The sequence below is a fragment of the Engystomops pustulosus genome, chromosome 1 (assembly GCF_040894005.1).
Source record: "Engystomops pustulosus chromosome 1, aEngPut4.maternal, whole genome shotgun sequence".
NCBI lineage: Eukaryota > Metazoa > Chordata > Amphibia > Anura > Leptodactylidae > Engystomops > Engystomops pustulosus.
The window spans coordinates 49,138,741-49,156,666 of NC_092411.1; the positions used below are offsets into that span (position 1 = coordinate 49,138,741).

At 40.4% G+C, this 17,926-nt stretch overlaps 1 protein-coding gene across 3 annotated transcripts in view; it reads right to left on the reverse strand.

Annotated features, from left to right (window-relative positions):
* Positions 1–5,846: 5,846 nt before the first annotated feature.
* CHD1 (chromodomain helicase DNA binding protein 1) overlaps positions 5,847–17,926 on the reverse strand; it is a 32,689-nt gene continuing 20,609 nt past the window's right edge. For all 3 annotated transcript variants that reach the window (XM_072140017.1, XM_072140026.1, XM_072140008.1), the window contains 18 exons: positions 17,380–17,528; positions 17,175–17,271; positions 16,988–17,083; positions 16,686–16,859; positions 16,412–16,575; positions 16,107–16,148; positions 15,599–15,726; positions 14,762–14,900; positions 14,471–14,621; positions 13,205–13,324; positions 12,676–12,813; positions 11,625–11,858; positions 11,393–11,530; positions 10,221–10,399; positions 9,585–9,681; positions 9,456–9,504; positions 7,838–8,051; positions 5,847–7,384 (listed from right to left, as the gene is read on the reverse strand). In XM_072140017.1, the coding sequence (XP_071996118.1) occupies positions 7,024–7,384; positions 7,838–8,051; positions 9,456–9,504; positions 9,585–9,681; positions 10,221–10,399; positions 11,393–11,530; positions 11,625–11,858; positions 12,676–12,813; positions 13,205–13,324; positions 14,471–14,621; positions 14,762–14,900; positions 15,599–15,726; positions 16,107–16,148; positions 16,412–16,575; positions 16,686–16,859; positions 16,988–17,083; positions 17,175–17,271; positions 17,380–17,528 (2,670 nt within the window). In that variant the 3' untranslated portion in view covers positions 5,847–7,023. The remainder of the gene's footprint in view (positions 7,385–7,837; positions 8,052–9,455; positions 9,505–9,584; positions 9,682–10,220; positions 10,400–11,392; positions 11,531–11,624; positions 11,859–12,675; positions 12,814–13,204; positions 13,325–14,470; positions 14,622–14,761; positions 14,901–15,598; positions 15,727–16,106; positions 16,149–16,411; positions 16,576–16,685; positions 16,860–16,987; positions 17,084–17,174; positions 17,272–17,379; positions 17,529–17,926) is intronic.

Genomic DNA, 17,926 nt, shown 5'->3' on the forward strand with positions numbered 1-17,926 from the left:
TCGTTCTTTGGATATAAATCAGAATTGCTCTTCTGACGTCCAATAGATGTCCTTTCTCTTGCTCCTCATTTTGGGGATCTGGATATGGGACTGGTAAACAGATTTCTTGTGTAATATTTTTGAAAGAAGGCACTTTGGGTAGAAATCCTGGCATGGTCCTAAGGATAAGGCATTCTCCTAAGTCCCTTAGGTATGGATCCCTATGGGACAAGGCTTGTAGCTCGCTAATGTACCTTGCGGAGGAGATAGCTACTAAGAAGAGGGTTTTTACTGACAACCACTTGATTGGAGCTTTGTCCAAAGGCTCGAATGGTGGACCTACGAGTTGCTCTAGGACCATAGGTAAATCCCAGGAAGGAGCTGGAGGATGAGGATTTGGATCCAGTCTTGAAAGAGCCTTGAAGAAGTTTTTAACCAAGGGATTACCAGAGAAGATACTCTGCAATTGCGCATTTATCGCATTGAATTGAACCTTAAGAGTGTTAACCTTGAGGCCTTTCTGATATCCTTCCTGTAGGAATTGAAGTATTGAGTTCAGGGAGCCTGGAATAGATGAGTTTTGATGACACCATGACTTGAACAGAGACCAAACTCTATTGTAGACCTTCACTGGTCTTCTTGATAACAGGAGAATACTTATAACTTCTCTTGAGAGACCTAAATTTCTCAAATTTTCCCTGAGGCCGCTAGCTGAAGTACTTCTGGATTCGGGTGAAAACGATTTCCCCGAGAGAGTAAGCTGTGGGATACCGGAAGCTTGATAGGATCTTCTTTCGAAAGCGACCACGCGAGTGAGAACCAGGCCCTGCGTGGGCGAAAGGGAAGAATGGCTATAGCTTCTGCCCTGTCTTCTCTGATCTTCATTAGGACCTTCGGAATGAGGGCAATCGGGGGAAACACATGTATTAGGTGATGTGACCAACTGATCGACAGACCTTCCAGAGCTAGGGCTTTTGGAGAGCGATGTAGTGTGCAGAAATGAACGCATTTCGAGTTCTCCTCTATTGCCATCACATCTATCAGCGGTGTACCCCATCTGTTCGTCAATAGGGAAAATGTTTGAAGATTCAGTAACCATTCCATTTGAGGAAGATGATTTCTGCTGAGACTGTCCGCCAGGTGATTCAGATGACCTCTGATATGGACCGCTGAGATGGAAGGGACATTGAGTTAAGCCCAGCTCATAATTTGGTTGCACTCATCGACATCATGGATGAGCTTCTGGTGCCGCCCTGTTTGTTTAAATAATAAACTGTGACTAGATTGTCCGACTGTACAAGTATCCTGAAACCTCGCTATTTCCTGTGAGGAGGAAAAATAGGGATGTGAAGATACGCATCCAGAAGGTCGATTTTGGCCATGAAATCTCCTTTCTGCAGAGTCGTGATCACCGAACGAATGGTCTCCATCCGGAAGGATTTCTGTACTAGGAAATTGTTGAGAAATGAAAGGTCGATGACCAGCCTCCACTTGCCTCCTGACTTCGGTACTGGAAAAACGTGAGAATATACCCCTTGACCCTGTTGATACACAGGGACTGGTTCTAAGGCTGCTTTGTGGATACAATCCAGGATCAACTGACCTAGGACCTGATTGGTCCAGGTGTTGCAGACGTACTTGTCCGGAGGGAACCGTTTGAACTCGAGCTGGTAGCCTCTGCGTATGATGGAGGAAACCCAGGCGTCCGATGATGTTTCGGACCATTGACGCCAAAAGTTTCCCAACCTTGCCCCTACATTCAGTAAGGGACTCCTGGCGTCAAAGATCAGGCTTTGGAGTGAAGCTGGCTTTCTTGCCTGATGAAGGTTCTTTCCTTGTCCTGAAGGAGGGCTGTTTAGCAGGGAACTTGCCTGGTTTGGACTTTGGAGATCTTCTCCTTTGTGCCTGGAAGAATTTACCAGATTGTTTCTTTCTCTCAGGAAACTTTGCTCCTTTATTGCCTTCAAGCGAATTTTGGATAGCTGAGGAGCAAACATCGAAGCTGACTGAAAAGGCAAATTGCAGAAATTAACCTTGGATACAGTATCACCATTCCACATTTTAAGCCATAAGGCTCTTCTCGCTGCGTTTGAGGATGCTAAAGCTCTAGAGGAACATTTGAGAATCTCGAGATGAGCATCAGCCAGAAATTCAACTGCAGATTTCAATCGGCATAGTGTCTGATAACACCTCTCTGGGGGTACCTTCATCAATATTTGTTGTGAGATCACTTAGCCAGACTCTAAGGGCTCTGGCTACTGGAATGGAAGCCAGGGAAGCTTTACAAGCGGCCACCATAGATGTGTATGATTTTTTTAAACTAGAATCTGTTTGCGATCCATTGGATCTGACAAGAGGGAAGACTTTTCTCAAGTGAAGATAGCTTTTTTGGATAATTGAGCGACTGCTAAATCCACTTTAGGGATATTTTCCTACTTTTTGTATGCGGACTCCTCCAGTCTGTAGAGACTCTTAAATCTCGGACCTAGGTCTATCCTTTTGTCCGGTTTCGACCAGTCCCTTTCCATCCACTCTGATAGGACCGGATGACTAGGGAGAAGCTTATTTTTGGGTACACGAAAATAAAAGAATTGCTCCTTTTTGGATTTATGATCTACATTTCTGTCCGATTCAATTGTATCTTTCACCGCTTTAAGCAAAGTCGGGAATTTATCCTTGCCCAACAAAAAATAATCCTCTGGATCTTCCGAATCAGAATCTTCCGAATGCTCCCGCAAGTTGATGCTTGAACCATGCAAAGAAATCTGCTGATAGGTTACCAGTGGGAGGTGGTGGAGTAATGCAGCTGATACATAGGTCACCGTCCGTGTCATCTGACAGGGGTTGTTGACAGCTGGAGCAGAGTCTATGATGAGACTTGCGGGATCTCTTCCTGCCTGAGTTAGAGGCTGACATCTAACAAAAAAGCATAGACAGTACCACAGAGATAATTATGCACATAAATCCACAATAAAGGTGCACAGTCCCCTCACCATGTACTAACCACAGCAGCAGAGGGGTCCGGGTTGATGGCAGAGTGCAACCTGAGACCAGGTTCAGGTGAGTTTTTAAATTTACCGCCCTCCTCTCAGGAAACAAGTAGTGGGTCCAAACACGATTAATAAGGTCGCCTCCCCCTGGGGCAACACCTTCTAAATACTAACACAGTGATTCATAACAGCTGGAATGTTGGCATTTGTTTCTATTTCTTGTTATTTTCTTGCATTCAAAAATATGTATATCCATTTATACCATACTGATGATATAATATGTTATTAATGTGTATTTAAAACCGAATAAAATGTGTTTAAAAAAAAAAAAAAAAAGGATAGTAGTGTGTCGGGTGCTACAAAACACTTTATGGACAAACAAAAGACTTACTCATTCCTTTTCTTTCTGTGGGTTGCAAGGGGTTTATAGACCTGACGAGAGCAACCTGGATCGACCGGCTTCACAAAATGTGAAGCTTTATGGATCCTCCTTTGAATACCAGAACTACAAAAGGAATGAATTTTCGTGATGATCTCATCAATATATATTATTGAGAATATTGAAATTGTATTCCTTCTCCTTCAAATTTGAACCATATGTTTAAGGGATATGACGTTTACCACAATAACACTGATTGGCTGGTGTGTATTTCAAATATCCGTGTTTAGCCATGAACTTTTAACATGTAAAAATAAAGATAGACTTTTATGGAGATTGGTCCTGCTACTATAATACTGCTCCTATGTAAAAGAATATAACTACTATAATACAAGTCTTGGTCTTAGGACATAACCAGCATTTAAAATGTCTAAATGTTTTATTTTGTCACAGACAGGACCTTAGAGGCATCTACTATGGACAGCCCTGGGTCCTAAGCTCAGAACGGTGAAGAGCTAAACGCTCATTGGGTCCATGACATACTATAACGGTGTCAACAGCGATAAGCCGATCTCCATGCTGTAATAGTACATCCTGGAGCGGCAAGAGGTAAAGGAAATATTTGGAGGTTTTCCTACACTGGTTGCTCATCAACAAAGATTTCAAGCAGGATCTTTACTTTTCTTATGGATCTCTCCCAATGAAAACTTACCCAAATCTGTAAAAAGGAAATTAAATCAGCCAAACGACAAAATGAAAGACAGGTGACTAAAGATAAAAAATGTCTTGATTTGTTTTGCTAAGTATATCAATGTAAAATAAAAATCGGTGACTGGAGACCAAGAGAATGCGGAGATACTCAATAGGATTTTTAGCTCCGTTTATACGATAGAAGAAAAAACTTCTGATGTGGGTGGTGTCAGTGTCTATACTAGACTGATATAGTAGATCAGTCTAGGAATGGTCACCAGTTATGAGTGGTGTACCTCAGGGTTCTGTGCTTGGCCCACTACTATTTAATATATATTTTTTAATGATATAGAGGTAGGAATTAATAGCACTGGGTCTATTTTTGCAGATGACACCAAGCTGTGTAGTGTAATACAGTCTATGGAGGATGTTCATAGGCTGTATGGACGTCCACTTGGCAAATGAGGTTTAATGTGGATAAATGTAAGGTTATGCACCTGGGGGCTAATAATCCAAAGGCAAAATATGTCCTTGGGGGAGTAAATCTGGAAGAGTCCCTTGTGGAGAAGGACCTGGGGGTACCAGTAGATCATAAATTGAATAAAAGCATGCAATGTCAATCAGCTGCCTCCAAAGCCAGTAGGATCTTGTCATGTATCAAAAGTGGTATGGACTCTCGTGATAGGGATGTAATATTACCACTATACAAGGCATTGGACCGGCCTCCCCTGGAATATGCTGTCCAGTTCTGGGCACCGGTCCATAAAAAGGATGCCCTGGAGCTGGAGAGGGTTCAACGTAGAGCCACAAAAATGATAAGGGGTATGGAGGGTCTAGATATATTATTATTTAGTCTACTACTACTACTACGGGACATGATTAAGTTATATAAATATATGAATGGTCCATACATAAAATATGGTAGTAAATTGTTTCAGATTAAATAAAATCAAAAGACGAGGGGGCACTGTCTCCGTTTGGAGAAATCAAGGTTTAATCACCAGCGACAACAGGGCTTTTTTAACTATGAGAACTGTCAATCTGTGGAATAGCCTGCCTCAGGCGCTGGTCACAGCAGGGACAGCAGAGCTTCAAGAACGGTGTAGATGCCTTTTTACACCTAAATAACATTGATGGTTATGTTATATAAAATTATTTCCCCTAAATCCCTTCCTCATCCAATCCCTTCCCTTCCTTGGTTGAACTTGATGGACAAGTGTCTTTTTTCAACCGTATAAACTATAAGGATGAAGGAGAATCTCTCCATCTATCAACTAGCTGCTGTACCTACCAGATCCATATCACCCATCAGAACTCTGGTGTCTGGTGAACAGTCATGTCCTGGGTCATAATCACATCTAAAAGGATTCAACCACTTACAGTCAAGTGTTGAAAGGATCCTCCCCCCTCCCTAATGATTGCACTGCTGTCTAAATCTGTGTGTGTGCTGCCTGAAGACTAACAGGAAAGTGAAATTTTAATTTTCTGGAGTCATCAGGTAGCACAGCTTTCCACCCATATTATTTTTCTGCTACAAAACAATACAAGGGGCGTGAAGGGGGCTGTGCCAGGTGAAGGAGTGGGCCCATGCTTGCTTACTAGCTATATCCTTCTCCTGTATCACGCTAGGTATGGTCTGGTATAGAATTGACCACCAAATATAACGGAGCCTTCTGATATATCTGACACGGGGGAAGTGCGGGTTATAAATGATAGGATAAATTCTCTCCTGTATGTTGGGAACACATAGAGCCATTGGAGTGAACACAGAAGCAATACCACTAAAATAAGCTGGAGAAATCAGACAATTCAGAAGTTCTTACATTTTAATTTCCTTATATAGAAGAAATCTATATACAATCAGTGTGCATTTAAACAGTATATAAATTCAATTTACTGGAAATCATACTGGCTGCATAGCACATTTGACATTATTGCCCATTTCTTTAAAAAAGGGAAAACAAATGGATTCACAATAAAATTTTGGCTGGTTTGGACAATTGAGCTGCTTGTCTGACAAGTTGCCTGGTTTTAAAAACAATAAGAGAACTTATTCGGGATGCATAAAATTTCTCCATAGAATTCATCACAACACTGACATTTGCTTAAAATGAAAAAATGGGAAAAAAATTGCCAGAAAAAAAAAAAAGTGTCCTATAAAAACTGTAACACTAAAAGACATGGAATTAGTGTTCCCTTTCCCCCATTTATTTATTTTTTTTTTACATTCTGAACATTTATTCCATCAAACTACTAAAAAAATAAAAAATAAAATATGCAATGAATATACATATATCCACACTTTATGAGAAGGCCTGAGTTGGTGGGGAAAGGAACAGTCAAAGAAAAAGCCTGAGGAAGGAAGAAATGTCCATTTAATTAATATACAATAATTTACAGCAGTTTTCGTATAAAAAAAATATTACAATTGATCACGAAGAAAAAAAAGCAAAAAAAAAAACTGGCTATTTTACACTTTTAGGTACAGGTCCTTAAATATTCAAGCAATGATGAGAAGCGGCAAGGTGGTTGCAGTGAACAATGTAAACAAAGAGCTTTGGAAAGTGAACGACGTCCTTGAGAGCGTTTCCCAGACAATAAAATCCTCTCCAATTTACTTGTCATCAAGATCATAGGTCAACAAGGTGGGAAGTTTAGAAGTTCAAAAGATAATCATATTTTTTTTTTTATATTTTTCTTTATAATAAAATTCAGTCAAAATGGGCAGTGCTGAGGTCTCCGACATAGTAAACATCTTAGAGTTCATTTAAAAAAAAAATGCCACGTTTGCAGCACAGTGCAGCATATACCTTAAATAGAAAAATATTCTCTGATCTGGTGATACTAGACCTTGCATTCAGGAAAGTAGCAACGTCTGCGCTGGGCAGATCCAGTCTATTTCTTTCAAGTCATGTAAGGCAATCACTGTGATAAATTTATTTTTTTCACGGAATATGGCTAATGTCCAGGACTGATGTCCCTGTGTTATGTTTTGCGGCCGCTCCATAAATGTTCAGGAGTACTTTTGTGATCCGAAGAACATTCGAAAGGTGATCTACGGCCTAAAGGTGATCTAGAATCATAAGGAGACCTCTGGTCCAATGGAGATCTGGGCCCACTACTTGAAGCTCTATGGTCCATCTGCCAATCTGAATGGTACCGGTAATCCCTGGATGATTTGTGATGGCTGTAGTCAGAACTGGATCGGTGATCTGAATGTAAACGGTGGTCAGAATGTGATCTGTGATCTGAGAGCGACCTGTCCTTTATAGTTCCTTCAGTGTTTGACCTATGATCTCTGCTCCTGTGGTCATCTAGTTTTCTGTGTTTGCTTTCACTGTGGTACCTAGCAAAATAAAAACACACACAGAATTTATCTTCATGGATCATGATATGCAAACCTATTTAATAAAAATAGCAACGTAAATAATTCAATGGGTTGTCCCATATTTGCAGGATAGGGGGAGGACTAGCTGCCAGGTGCGGTTTTCCCACATCTGTTTATAAAATGAAAGCTGAGCTCTGATTGGTTTCCATGGACAACTAGAACAGTTTTGCCTCAGAAACTTGATGATAAATCTCCCCCAGTGAGTGTGTATGGATGTGACCGTTCTCTGGAGAGCTAGGGGTCACGTTCTCGGAATCACCAATGGTCCCAACTGTCACATCCGATCTAAATACTTGGGATAACCCCTTGGGATAAAGGTCTTAGCCCTGTTACACACACACTAAGCTTATGCCTTACAAGTAAAACAAACAGGTGACTATCCAGCAAGTTTCTTTAATAAGCAGCACTGACCTGTCCTGCTTGTAATGATGATCCCAGTCTCGATGGTCTTTGCCATTGCTGAAGTTGGAATAAGGTCGTTTCCTAGAATCGCTCTTATTGTAGGAATCGCTGTGATGCCGGTCCTTGTGATGATGATCATGATATTGTGACAAATGTCGGTCGGAGGAATAACTATCTCTGCTGCTATCATCATGATTTGTGTTTTCTTTTAACCTTTCCACATCTGAAAAGAAAAAAAATAAAGCATAAAATATCTCACTTTACACCTCATGTGTTTTGTAATGTCTGTGTAAGTGTGGGGGCAGGATATTAGGTAATTTACAATATACAGGCAGTCCCCGGGTTACGTACTAGGTAGGTTCCATAGGTTTGTTCTTCAGTTGAATTTGTATGCAAGTCGAAACTGTATATTTTATAATTGTAGATCCAGAAACTAATTTTTTTTGTCCCAGTGACAAATGGAGTTTCAAACTTTTTTGCTGTAATTGGACCAAGGATTATCAATAAAGCTTCATTACAGACACCTTACAGCTGATCATGGGATTAAAGTAAAGCATCCAGAGCTTCACCAGAGGTCACAGTGGGCAGAGGGGTCCGTCTGTAATTCGGGTGTCCTAAAGCTGGGGACTGCCTGAACATCTATTAATAGTCCTGGATTAATAGTGGATTATTAATCCTGCAGCACTCTAAAAATTGGAAAAATGTATTCACCAAAAGTAAGAAGTGCAACATTCCAGCTCCTTTTAGAAGCAATTGAAATGTCTATATTCATTTTAAAGTTTAGTGAATAAACTCTGCCTATGCCTGGAGCACTGTCCCTGTGGATTTTAATCGTCAATGGCCAATCTACCCTCCAGGACCTTATGATCATATTCATGAATACAAGTTTAAGGTCCTGGAAGGGAGATTGGACATGGACATTTACATGACCCTCCTTTTGGCCGTTTTATGGACAGGAATGGCAGCTGATGAGGTGACAGACATTTCTGAACCAGGGGCTTTTCTTCACACTTCTAAATACCGTATTTTCCGGACTATAAGGTGCACTTAAAAGCCTTGGATTTCCTTGGAAATCCAAAGTGCGCCTTATAGTCCGGTGCGCCCTATGTATGGCACAGGGCAGCGGACCATACTTACATAGGTCCCCGCTACCGGAGACAGCAGATCTCCAGCGGGAACTGCAGACCACGCGGCACGAACAACTTCTGCCGCGTGGTCTGCAGTTCCCGCTGGAGATCTGCTGTCTCCGGTAGCGGGAACCTATGTAAGTATGGTCCGCTGCCCTCCTCCACCTCCCCCACGTCGCGTCCCGTCGGGTCTCCGCTCCGCCCCTGGACCTCCGCCACGCCCCCGAGCCTTATAGTCTGATGCGCCTTATATATGGAATTATTACATATATAAGGCGCATCGGACTAATGCGCCTTATATTCCGGTGCGCCTAATGGCCCGGAAAATACGGTAAATCAGTGCAGAACATATGTCAGAAAAGAGTAAAGAGTCCAACCCCTTCCATAGCATTCGGCGATAAGAAATGTATCATGCAGACGGACTCAAAAATTAATAAAAAAAAAAAATTTATGCTATGAGAAGAAAAGACATGATATGGTTAAATAGAGCAGCTCTTTACCTGGATGTCGGATGATTGTGTTCATGCTGCTGACATTCTGGTCATTGTGCTGTGGAGAAGGAAGAGAATCAATGAAGTGAAGCAAATCAATGCATTCTCATGTACAAGCCAAGATAAGTGTATAGTTACCTGAGATTCCTGACGTTTCTTGATGGCGTGTTTGTACAGTTTGTGCAGTTTACGGGCATCAAATTCAGTGAACTTGGATACAAAAATCCACAAGTTTCTTAAGAAAAAAAAAAAAAGATACAAAGGGTTCAGTTAATAAAACCACATCTATTATATAGAGCAGATGTTACATGACTGGAATGTTCTGCTCACAATAAAGTGTAATAAGGCAAATCAATACAACAAACTATACCAAAGATCAGAATAAAGATTAATACATCAGTGGAGACCAAGCCTTTATCATCAGCAGAATGATGGGGATTTTTAATTTTTTTCAGCAGCATTGGGTTAGGACAGATAAGAACTAATTTCATTTCATCAACAATTAGATTTAAGTCCAAACCCAGTTCTGTGTAATATCCCCCCAGAGCTAAACACTGTTCATAATGTCAATGACCAGATTAATGCATTGAAAGCAAAAATAATCACCAATGATTTCATAACCAGGCAAACCTTATACAATTCCTGGTATTTGTACTGCAATCAAGCAAATCTGAACAGGTCCAACAAACTACATGTTTTGCAGGGACACTTTAGGATAATTATTAGATGTTTTGTTCCATTCTAACTTCTGGAAGGAAATTGGATTCCACTTACTTTCTCCACTGTTTTATCTGTTCTGGGTTTGCATATTCCTTTAAGCATTCTGTTATGTGATCCCCAATCTTGATCAGGCACTGTCTGGTGTGCTCCAGCTGCTCGCGCTCAGAGAGTCCTTTTTCTGGTCGATCCAACTGTTTTAACGCAGCCTTCACTGGTCTCATTCTCTCTTTACACTGTAAGACACATATAATAGTATGACCGAGCTCAGAGGGGCGGTTTTGACATCCGTATGCCATCTTTTTTTTTTTTTTTGCGGATGCCATACTGACCCATTGAATGTTATGGGTCATGTTATGTTTTATTTGTTTTATTTCCACTGAGGTGCACAATAAGAAAAAGAAATAACAGCATGCACTATTTTTTCCCATATGTGGACCACGACCCTCCATATTCAATGAACAAAAAAAAAAAGGGGCAGAAAGTTTTTCTTTTTACGGACATAAGGTGAGAAAAACCGGATACTGTACAAGCTGCACACTTTTGCCGACATGCTACGAACATGTCCTTCTGAATAAGCCCTTAGGCTTCAGGCACACGAATTTATGGGGGCCCATGATGTCAATCCTCGATGTGGCTGGATCAATGCCCCCATAGAGGTCTATGGGTAGCCGGTCACAATGCAGTAAAAGCATGCGGTCTCCCAGACACCATGGGGCTGATCTGCTTTCTATGGAAAAGATATGTTCATGTGCATGAGGCCCAAGTGATATACTACATTTTCTACAGAACTGTACCAACCTAAACATTACAATACTTACAGTATAAAAGTCTGAATGATAAGTTATTCTCCTGCTCAGTGGTTGGCAGCAGCCTGAATGTACCGTTTTTGTGTACATCAGTGGTTCTCAACCTCTCTAATGCTGTGACCCCACAATACAGTTCCTCATGCTGTGGTGACCCCAAACCATGCAACTCGCAGTAAAAACACATTAAAATTGCGGCTCCGATGGCTTTAGGCGACCCCCGGTTTTGGTCGTTCGACCCCCGCTGGGGTCACGACCCACAGGTTGAGAACCACTGGTGTACATAATACATATGTACATACATGAATATAAAGAACGCTGAAGCTGTAAATTGTCAGGGATGGATGTAAAGTTGAAAATTGCACATTTCTAGGGAATTTATTATGTAAACCCAGTTACTCAGAAGAAGTTACAGAAACTTACAACACTGAACGTCTTCTGATCAAGTTCTTCTGCTTCCTCAGAGATTGGGACTGGTTCGCTGCTTGCAGTTATGTGCACAGGGGTTTCAGCAGAAATATTTTTCTTTGCTTTTTCTTTTTCTGGTTTCACATCATTTACCTATCCATCATGAGAAAATTGAATATAGTCATTAGGCATTGTCCATATGGAGCCTGTGCATCATATACAATGTACTGCAGCGGATGCAAATTACCTTTTCTTCCTTGATTTCTTTGACTGGCTCTTTTGTTTTTGTTTCTTTCTTCTCCTTTTCTTCTTTCTTTTCGTCACGATCTTTCCTTTCCTTCTTTACCTCTTTCTTGATCTCCTTTGCTTCCTTTTTGTCTTCGGGCTCCGTTTTTACAGTGACTTCTGGCTCTACTCGCTCCTCAATCTCTTTCTCTGCTTTATTCTTTTTACAATTTGATTTCACAGGAGCCTCTTGTTCCTGAAATAAAAACTACTCTGTAACTTTCACTGTCATAAACTGCAATGAATATTCAAATATGAAAATACCTCGATATCCATTTTGCAACCACAAATCACCATAAAAGGAAAATAACACCCCACCAAATGATCCTTTCCACATAGATGTTCACCAAGTCTAAATCAAGTGGTGTGTGGTGCTGGGAACGACCAGAAAATGAGTAGAATACATGTATTTTTTTCACTTTCCAAAACCATCAGAAAGTCCTTCTGTGAATGCGCAAGAATGAAAAGCCTTCCATTATACTATTACAGTATGGCACCTCTTTTTGTATACAGAGGTTCAGCGATGAGGTCATGTTGATAGGTCACCCTGATTATGGTCTCTTTGAGGGAAGATTTATAAAGCGCTGGTGTATGATTGCGGTCACACACCCTCTGATTGCAGCCACTGGGCAAAACTACGCCAGATCCGACCGGTCACAGTTTGGCACAAATACCAACCCTGTGCCCACACACTCCACCGTCCACCACACCACCAAATGGTGTGGAGGTGAAGTATTCGCGATTGTAATCTGGCGTAGAAGCAGTGATAAATTTCCCCTTTCTCTCTATATAAAATCACCTTGAAGTTACTTTGTCGGACAACCTCTTTAAAAACAGACTTAATATACCTTTTAACACAGGAGAATTGTGACACACATTTTATAGGCAAAGCTCTTACCAAGACATTCAGAATGACAAGTTTATATTAGGGATTTTCCACAGTTAAATACGTCAATAATCTCTAGTTATTGGATACGATCTCTAAGATACTAGTATTTATTAGGTAAACTTGCCTTGTCTTCATCTTCCTCCTCCTCTTCCTCCTCTGACTTCTCTGAAGTCGGAGGAGAGGATTCACTTTTTACTTCAATTTTTACAGGTTTTACTGTTTTGCTCTTCTTGGCGTTAGCTTTTCTCCGTCTTGAATTCCCCTAAGATACAATTGACAGTGATAAACCGTAAGCAAAAGATACAGTTTCTTCACATGTAAAAAATGGGGCAGAACATATCAGGCACTTTCCAACAGAATTTGCAGCAACAAATTGTGTCACATTTATCAAGAGCAGTTGCCTTGATAAAGTTTTGTAAATGCGGTCAAATTTTGGCGCAGCTTTCTGCTGCCTAAGCCAACTAGTATAACGTACTAAAAAAGATAGTCTTGTACTACACCAGATTAATCATCCAGAAACAGACAGTGATAGACCTGTTGCAGCAGCAGGACTCTGCAGTGTCTTACTTTAAGACACTTCTGTTAAATCTGCTCCTAAATGTACAAAATCTGTAAAATAATAGGGAAAAAAACCCCACAAGGATGCTACTTACTCCTGAAAGTCGTTGTGCTTCTTTTTTAGCAAGGTCCTTGCACAGCAGTTTAATGAGGTAGTCTGCTCTGGTTTGTAGTTGCTTAGCTTGGGGCTTCTTATCTGGATCATCAGGCAATATCTAAAAGGGGATTAAAAAAAAACACCATTAATGACCTTGAGAATTCACAAATATGTTTTTTTTATGGAGTTTGTTTATGGGGCAATAGGGTACATTCTTCCGCCGTGCGCTGGAGGTGAGCAGGAGGTGACCCCTCCTCCCTCCATAGGAAATAGAGGCACACGGCCGCACATCCGCCGAAAGATAGAGCTTTCTCTATCTTTTTGCGCCGCCGTGCCGCTATTGTTGTCTATGGGGACGTAAATGCGGCCCAGCAGACGGCAGTGTGAATGAGTCCTAAAAGGGCTGTCCCTCCTCATGTATTTATGACCCGGGTTATGAATAGCTTACACCTTAGAACGGAAGTCTCGCTTTATTATTTGGAACGATGGTCAGGCTGACCACACATTCTCCATTTAAGCAGCTGTGGGAATAGGCCTTTCTGCCCCAAGTATTTTGCAATCAAAGTCTATGAGGAGTCTAAGGTGCTGCTGTGATCACAAGTGGCGCACCCCCTACGTAGCTTTGACAGTCTCTAGAGTAGGGGAAACAAAAGTACAAAGGATTCTCGTGTCACCTCTAGATTTGTAGGCATTGAATGTCACCCACTAAACTACTAGTCCCCTCAGGTAGAGTATGAAAAGTCGTTTCTAGTTTTCTAGAGTCAGGCAAATATGACTCGTCACCCCATCTTCACATGAGAGGAGTCAAATTTAATGGGGTAGTGTCCTTCCAGAAGCCTCTGGTTATAAAACAACCCTTTGTGTGTCATATTAAAAGGTAAGAAATATCATTTCAGATCACATCAAGCTTACAGTTCTGTGAGCTTGACATATAGGTAGTAGGCCGGGAACTAGATCTTTATCTGCAGTTTGACTTTCCAATATGACACATTAAGCACGTTTCTAGGTACAGTGGAATAGAAGATAGCGGCTCCTGAAATGACATTCCACCTGCAACCAATAAACTTAACTCATCTCAAATAAAAATCTGGTGAGAACAGTCATATTTCCTCATCTTGAAAACGATTTGCAATGGGAAAAATTTTGTGATTTTTTTAAATTGTCAATTTCTGGTAGTCAATAAACCCTAAATGAGCTGTTCAGGATACAGATCCTATCTATTTCTATCAACAACACATATACACTACGAGCCATGAGACATTACCTTTTGGGTTAAGTTGAGGTCAGGGTCCATTTTTATCATTTCCCAGCTGCCATAGCCATATTCATAGATGCCAATTAAAAGATTGGAGTCGTCTGTTTTGTTCCAGTCAATGTCAAAGTGTGCAGCTTTCGTGTGACATGGAACAACATATCTAAAAATTCAGAAAAAAACAAACATGAAGAAAACGGGTAATCCTAAAAAGGTCTTAAATATTTGCTTAAATACTAATTTAAATTTTATCATAAGACATAACATTACAGCGACATGAGCTCTCTATTCAATGTCACACACCTTTTTCTATCCTCAGGATCTGAAGGAATAGATTTATGCAGTGGAAGCAGCTCTTCTTCATGAGAACTGACCAGCTTTGCATTAACTTGTACTCCTGAGATGCGGAAAGTTGGTCCTTTCATTTTCCCTCTCCTTCCTCCTAAAATGAAAAAAGAAAAATTAATATTGCTTTACAATCCATAGGATTCCTACTATACCGTGTCTGAAATGCAGGGTCCCCCCTTATTGTGAGCTTTGTTATAAATATTCACACAGCCATCCAGAGAATTGTCTCTTTGGCATCTTTATGAAATTACATGGCCCCACTGCTTCCACATGCCACATTTTGGCCTGGAAATCTGAACCAATTAATGGGAAGGGTAGAAGATTTCATTATTTTGGCATGAAAAAGAAAGGTTAATGTAGGGGCCTCCTACAATTGCACTATTAACACTTTAAATTAACATACCCCCTAAAAATGAAAGGCTTGAGGTAAATAGTGCCAACCCCCCTAAATCATCAGTAAGCAAATTCTTTGGTAGCATGAGTTTTAATATCATAGTCCCTAAACATAAACCTTGACTCCATAGCATCTCCGGGCTGAGCCGTTCAACTTCATATTATTGTTAGATGTATTTTTCATAGACATCCTACCCCTTTGTTGTCACGCCCTTTTATTTGCTTACCAATTCACTAATGTACTCTGTTCTTTTCTTCATTCTTTTTCATTACAAGGTTTCAAAAAGTTTTTATTATAGAAAATCCACAGGTATTGCTGCCCATTAGCTAGAAGATGTACATGATAACGGACATATTTGGCTATATATAGACAGGGCTTTATGCTGATGTTTCACCTACCTGCCCTTTCACTGCTGGAACTATCTTTAAGAGCTTTGATACAGCCATTGTGTACCAGTTCTCCAAGTCTACGAAGGTCAGTTTCTGATTTGTCCACCAACTCGGCATCCCGAGCTATAGCATCTAACCTAGAATCAAAATACGCGTGTTGATAAAATCAATCGCATGAAACATAATTGTCTCAACAAAAATACAATAATTGTTAAGAGAGGTTGTACAACTTATTTATGCAAAACTGTCCTTCAGAAAAGAAGCATTTCCAACAGCACCCATCCATCGTTGTAATTGTCAGAGACACCCCCTTTGTGCCAGGTGACCTCTGCAGTCAATCACAGACCTTCTCAATGGTTAGTGAGTACTAACTGTTCATTCAGAGTTCACTACTACAATTGGCTACATCTGTCACTTCTCACAAATGGGACAAGACTTCCAACGTGAACTGTGAGGTGCAAGTACAGCTTTGTGCCACAATGCAGTAACCGATCAAATGAAATAGATAAGCACTTACCTTTCTAGAGGTCCACCAAATTTTTTGTAGCTTTTGATAAACCTAGAGAACAATAAATAGAGTTCAGTAATCAGTGGTACAGAAGAGTAGTGCAATACTGTAGTAGGGTTACAATTTTAATAAAGGAATTATTATTATTAAATTTGGATATAAGGAAGAGGAATTTATGATAAATATTGCTTTGGTAATTAACAATAACCTGACAGCTCTGGAACTATTAGCCAACTTATAACCAATTGAAATGTTACAGCTTTATTATAACTTGCACATCTTTACACACCCTTGGCAGACATATAGAACCCTACCTCCGTATCTCTGCATCACTAAACCCTTTAATGTTTTCCCTTGGTATGGTCCGTGGTCGGCCTCTTTTCTTGGGTCGCTTTCGATCCGAGCCAGAATCACTGTCATCAGAACCAGAATATCTTCTATTCCGGCTTCGTCTACCTTCACTTCCATTAAAGCTTGCCTAAGAGTCACAAAATATTTCTTAAATATAAATCGTCACCTAGATTACATGTAGACAGCTGCAGCGATGCAGAATGGAAAACTACAAAGCTTATATAGTTCCACGCTCACCTGCTTTGCACAGTTTCGCATCCTGGGAAGCAAATATATTTCTTGTAGTTCCTTTTGTCTTTCCTCTTCCTCCATTCGTCTTCTCTGGTCTGAGGGAATAATGTCTTCCCAGGATTTGGAATTTCGATCAGGCTCAACAATATCATCCTCTTCCATTGTTGAAAAGTTGGCGACCTTAAAAGAACATATTCAAGTTTCTTACATGGAAACACAATGTAAGTAGGGCAAGGGCATTCTGACTTACAATAGTATTGGAGCCTCTTATGGAAAATATGGTAATGAACAATATAAACTTGAAATACCTTAAACTGCGAGAGCAATTCATCACCCACAGTCAATGGCCCAGCCTCATTTTCACGGGTCTCTGCCCTCTTCAAGATTTCATCAATATCCATTTCCTTGATTTAATATAAGATATAGAATTTAGTATGCGAGAATGAATAAGGCACACAACACAGGTAATACAAGAAGATCTGCATATACGCATACCTGAGGTTCTTCCTCTTCTCCTTCGGGTTCCTTGAAAAGTTCTTCAGCTCCAAACTTTAAAATAGCAGCAAGCTCCTCTTTGTTAAATGGTGTAGAGCTAAAATAGTGTAAAAAAAAAAAAAAAAAAAAGACACCAGGTTAACTTAATTCAAGGATAAAATACCAGCGCAAAAAGTTGGACTGACTTTACAACACGCTGTCATACCTAGATGGTGTTGATCCAGTGTGTAACACAGTCTTGCCAGTGGTGTCCATTCTTTGAATTACAAGGTGGTCCAGCACCATCTTCTTCTTTGCTCTTTCAATAATATCTTCCTCTACTGAACTTTTAGTAACAAGGCGATAAATATTCACCTACAACCAGAAGATTTGATAAGTTTATGAGTGTAACACTTAGATGCACATTTTTAATAAGGACTTTAATATTAATGATCGGTTATCCAAAGGATTTGTCATCAGCTTAACAATCAGCTGTGAAGGTACAAATATTGTGTTGCGTCTAAGGCCCAGTTCAGGCCTGCATTTGGACACCTTCTCTTTCATCACCTAAATTGTGAGTCTAATAAATCCATTAAGGGGCCTTTAATGGCTTCCTTTAGTGTCCATATGCAGCACTTCTGCGGGAAAAAAAAAGCTCTGCATATTCTGTCCAACTTTCCGCTCAAAAAAATGGAAGTACTAATTATAGGCGGCCCAAACGGACACAATGAAGAGTTCACCAAAATTAATGGGCAGTTTAACGGATCAGTTAG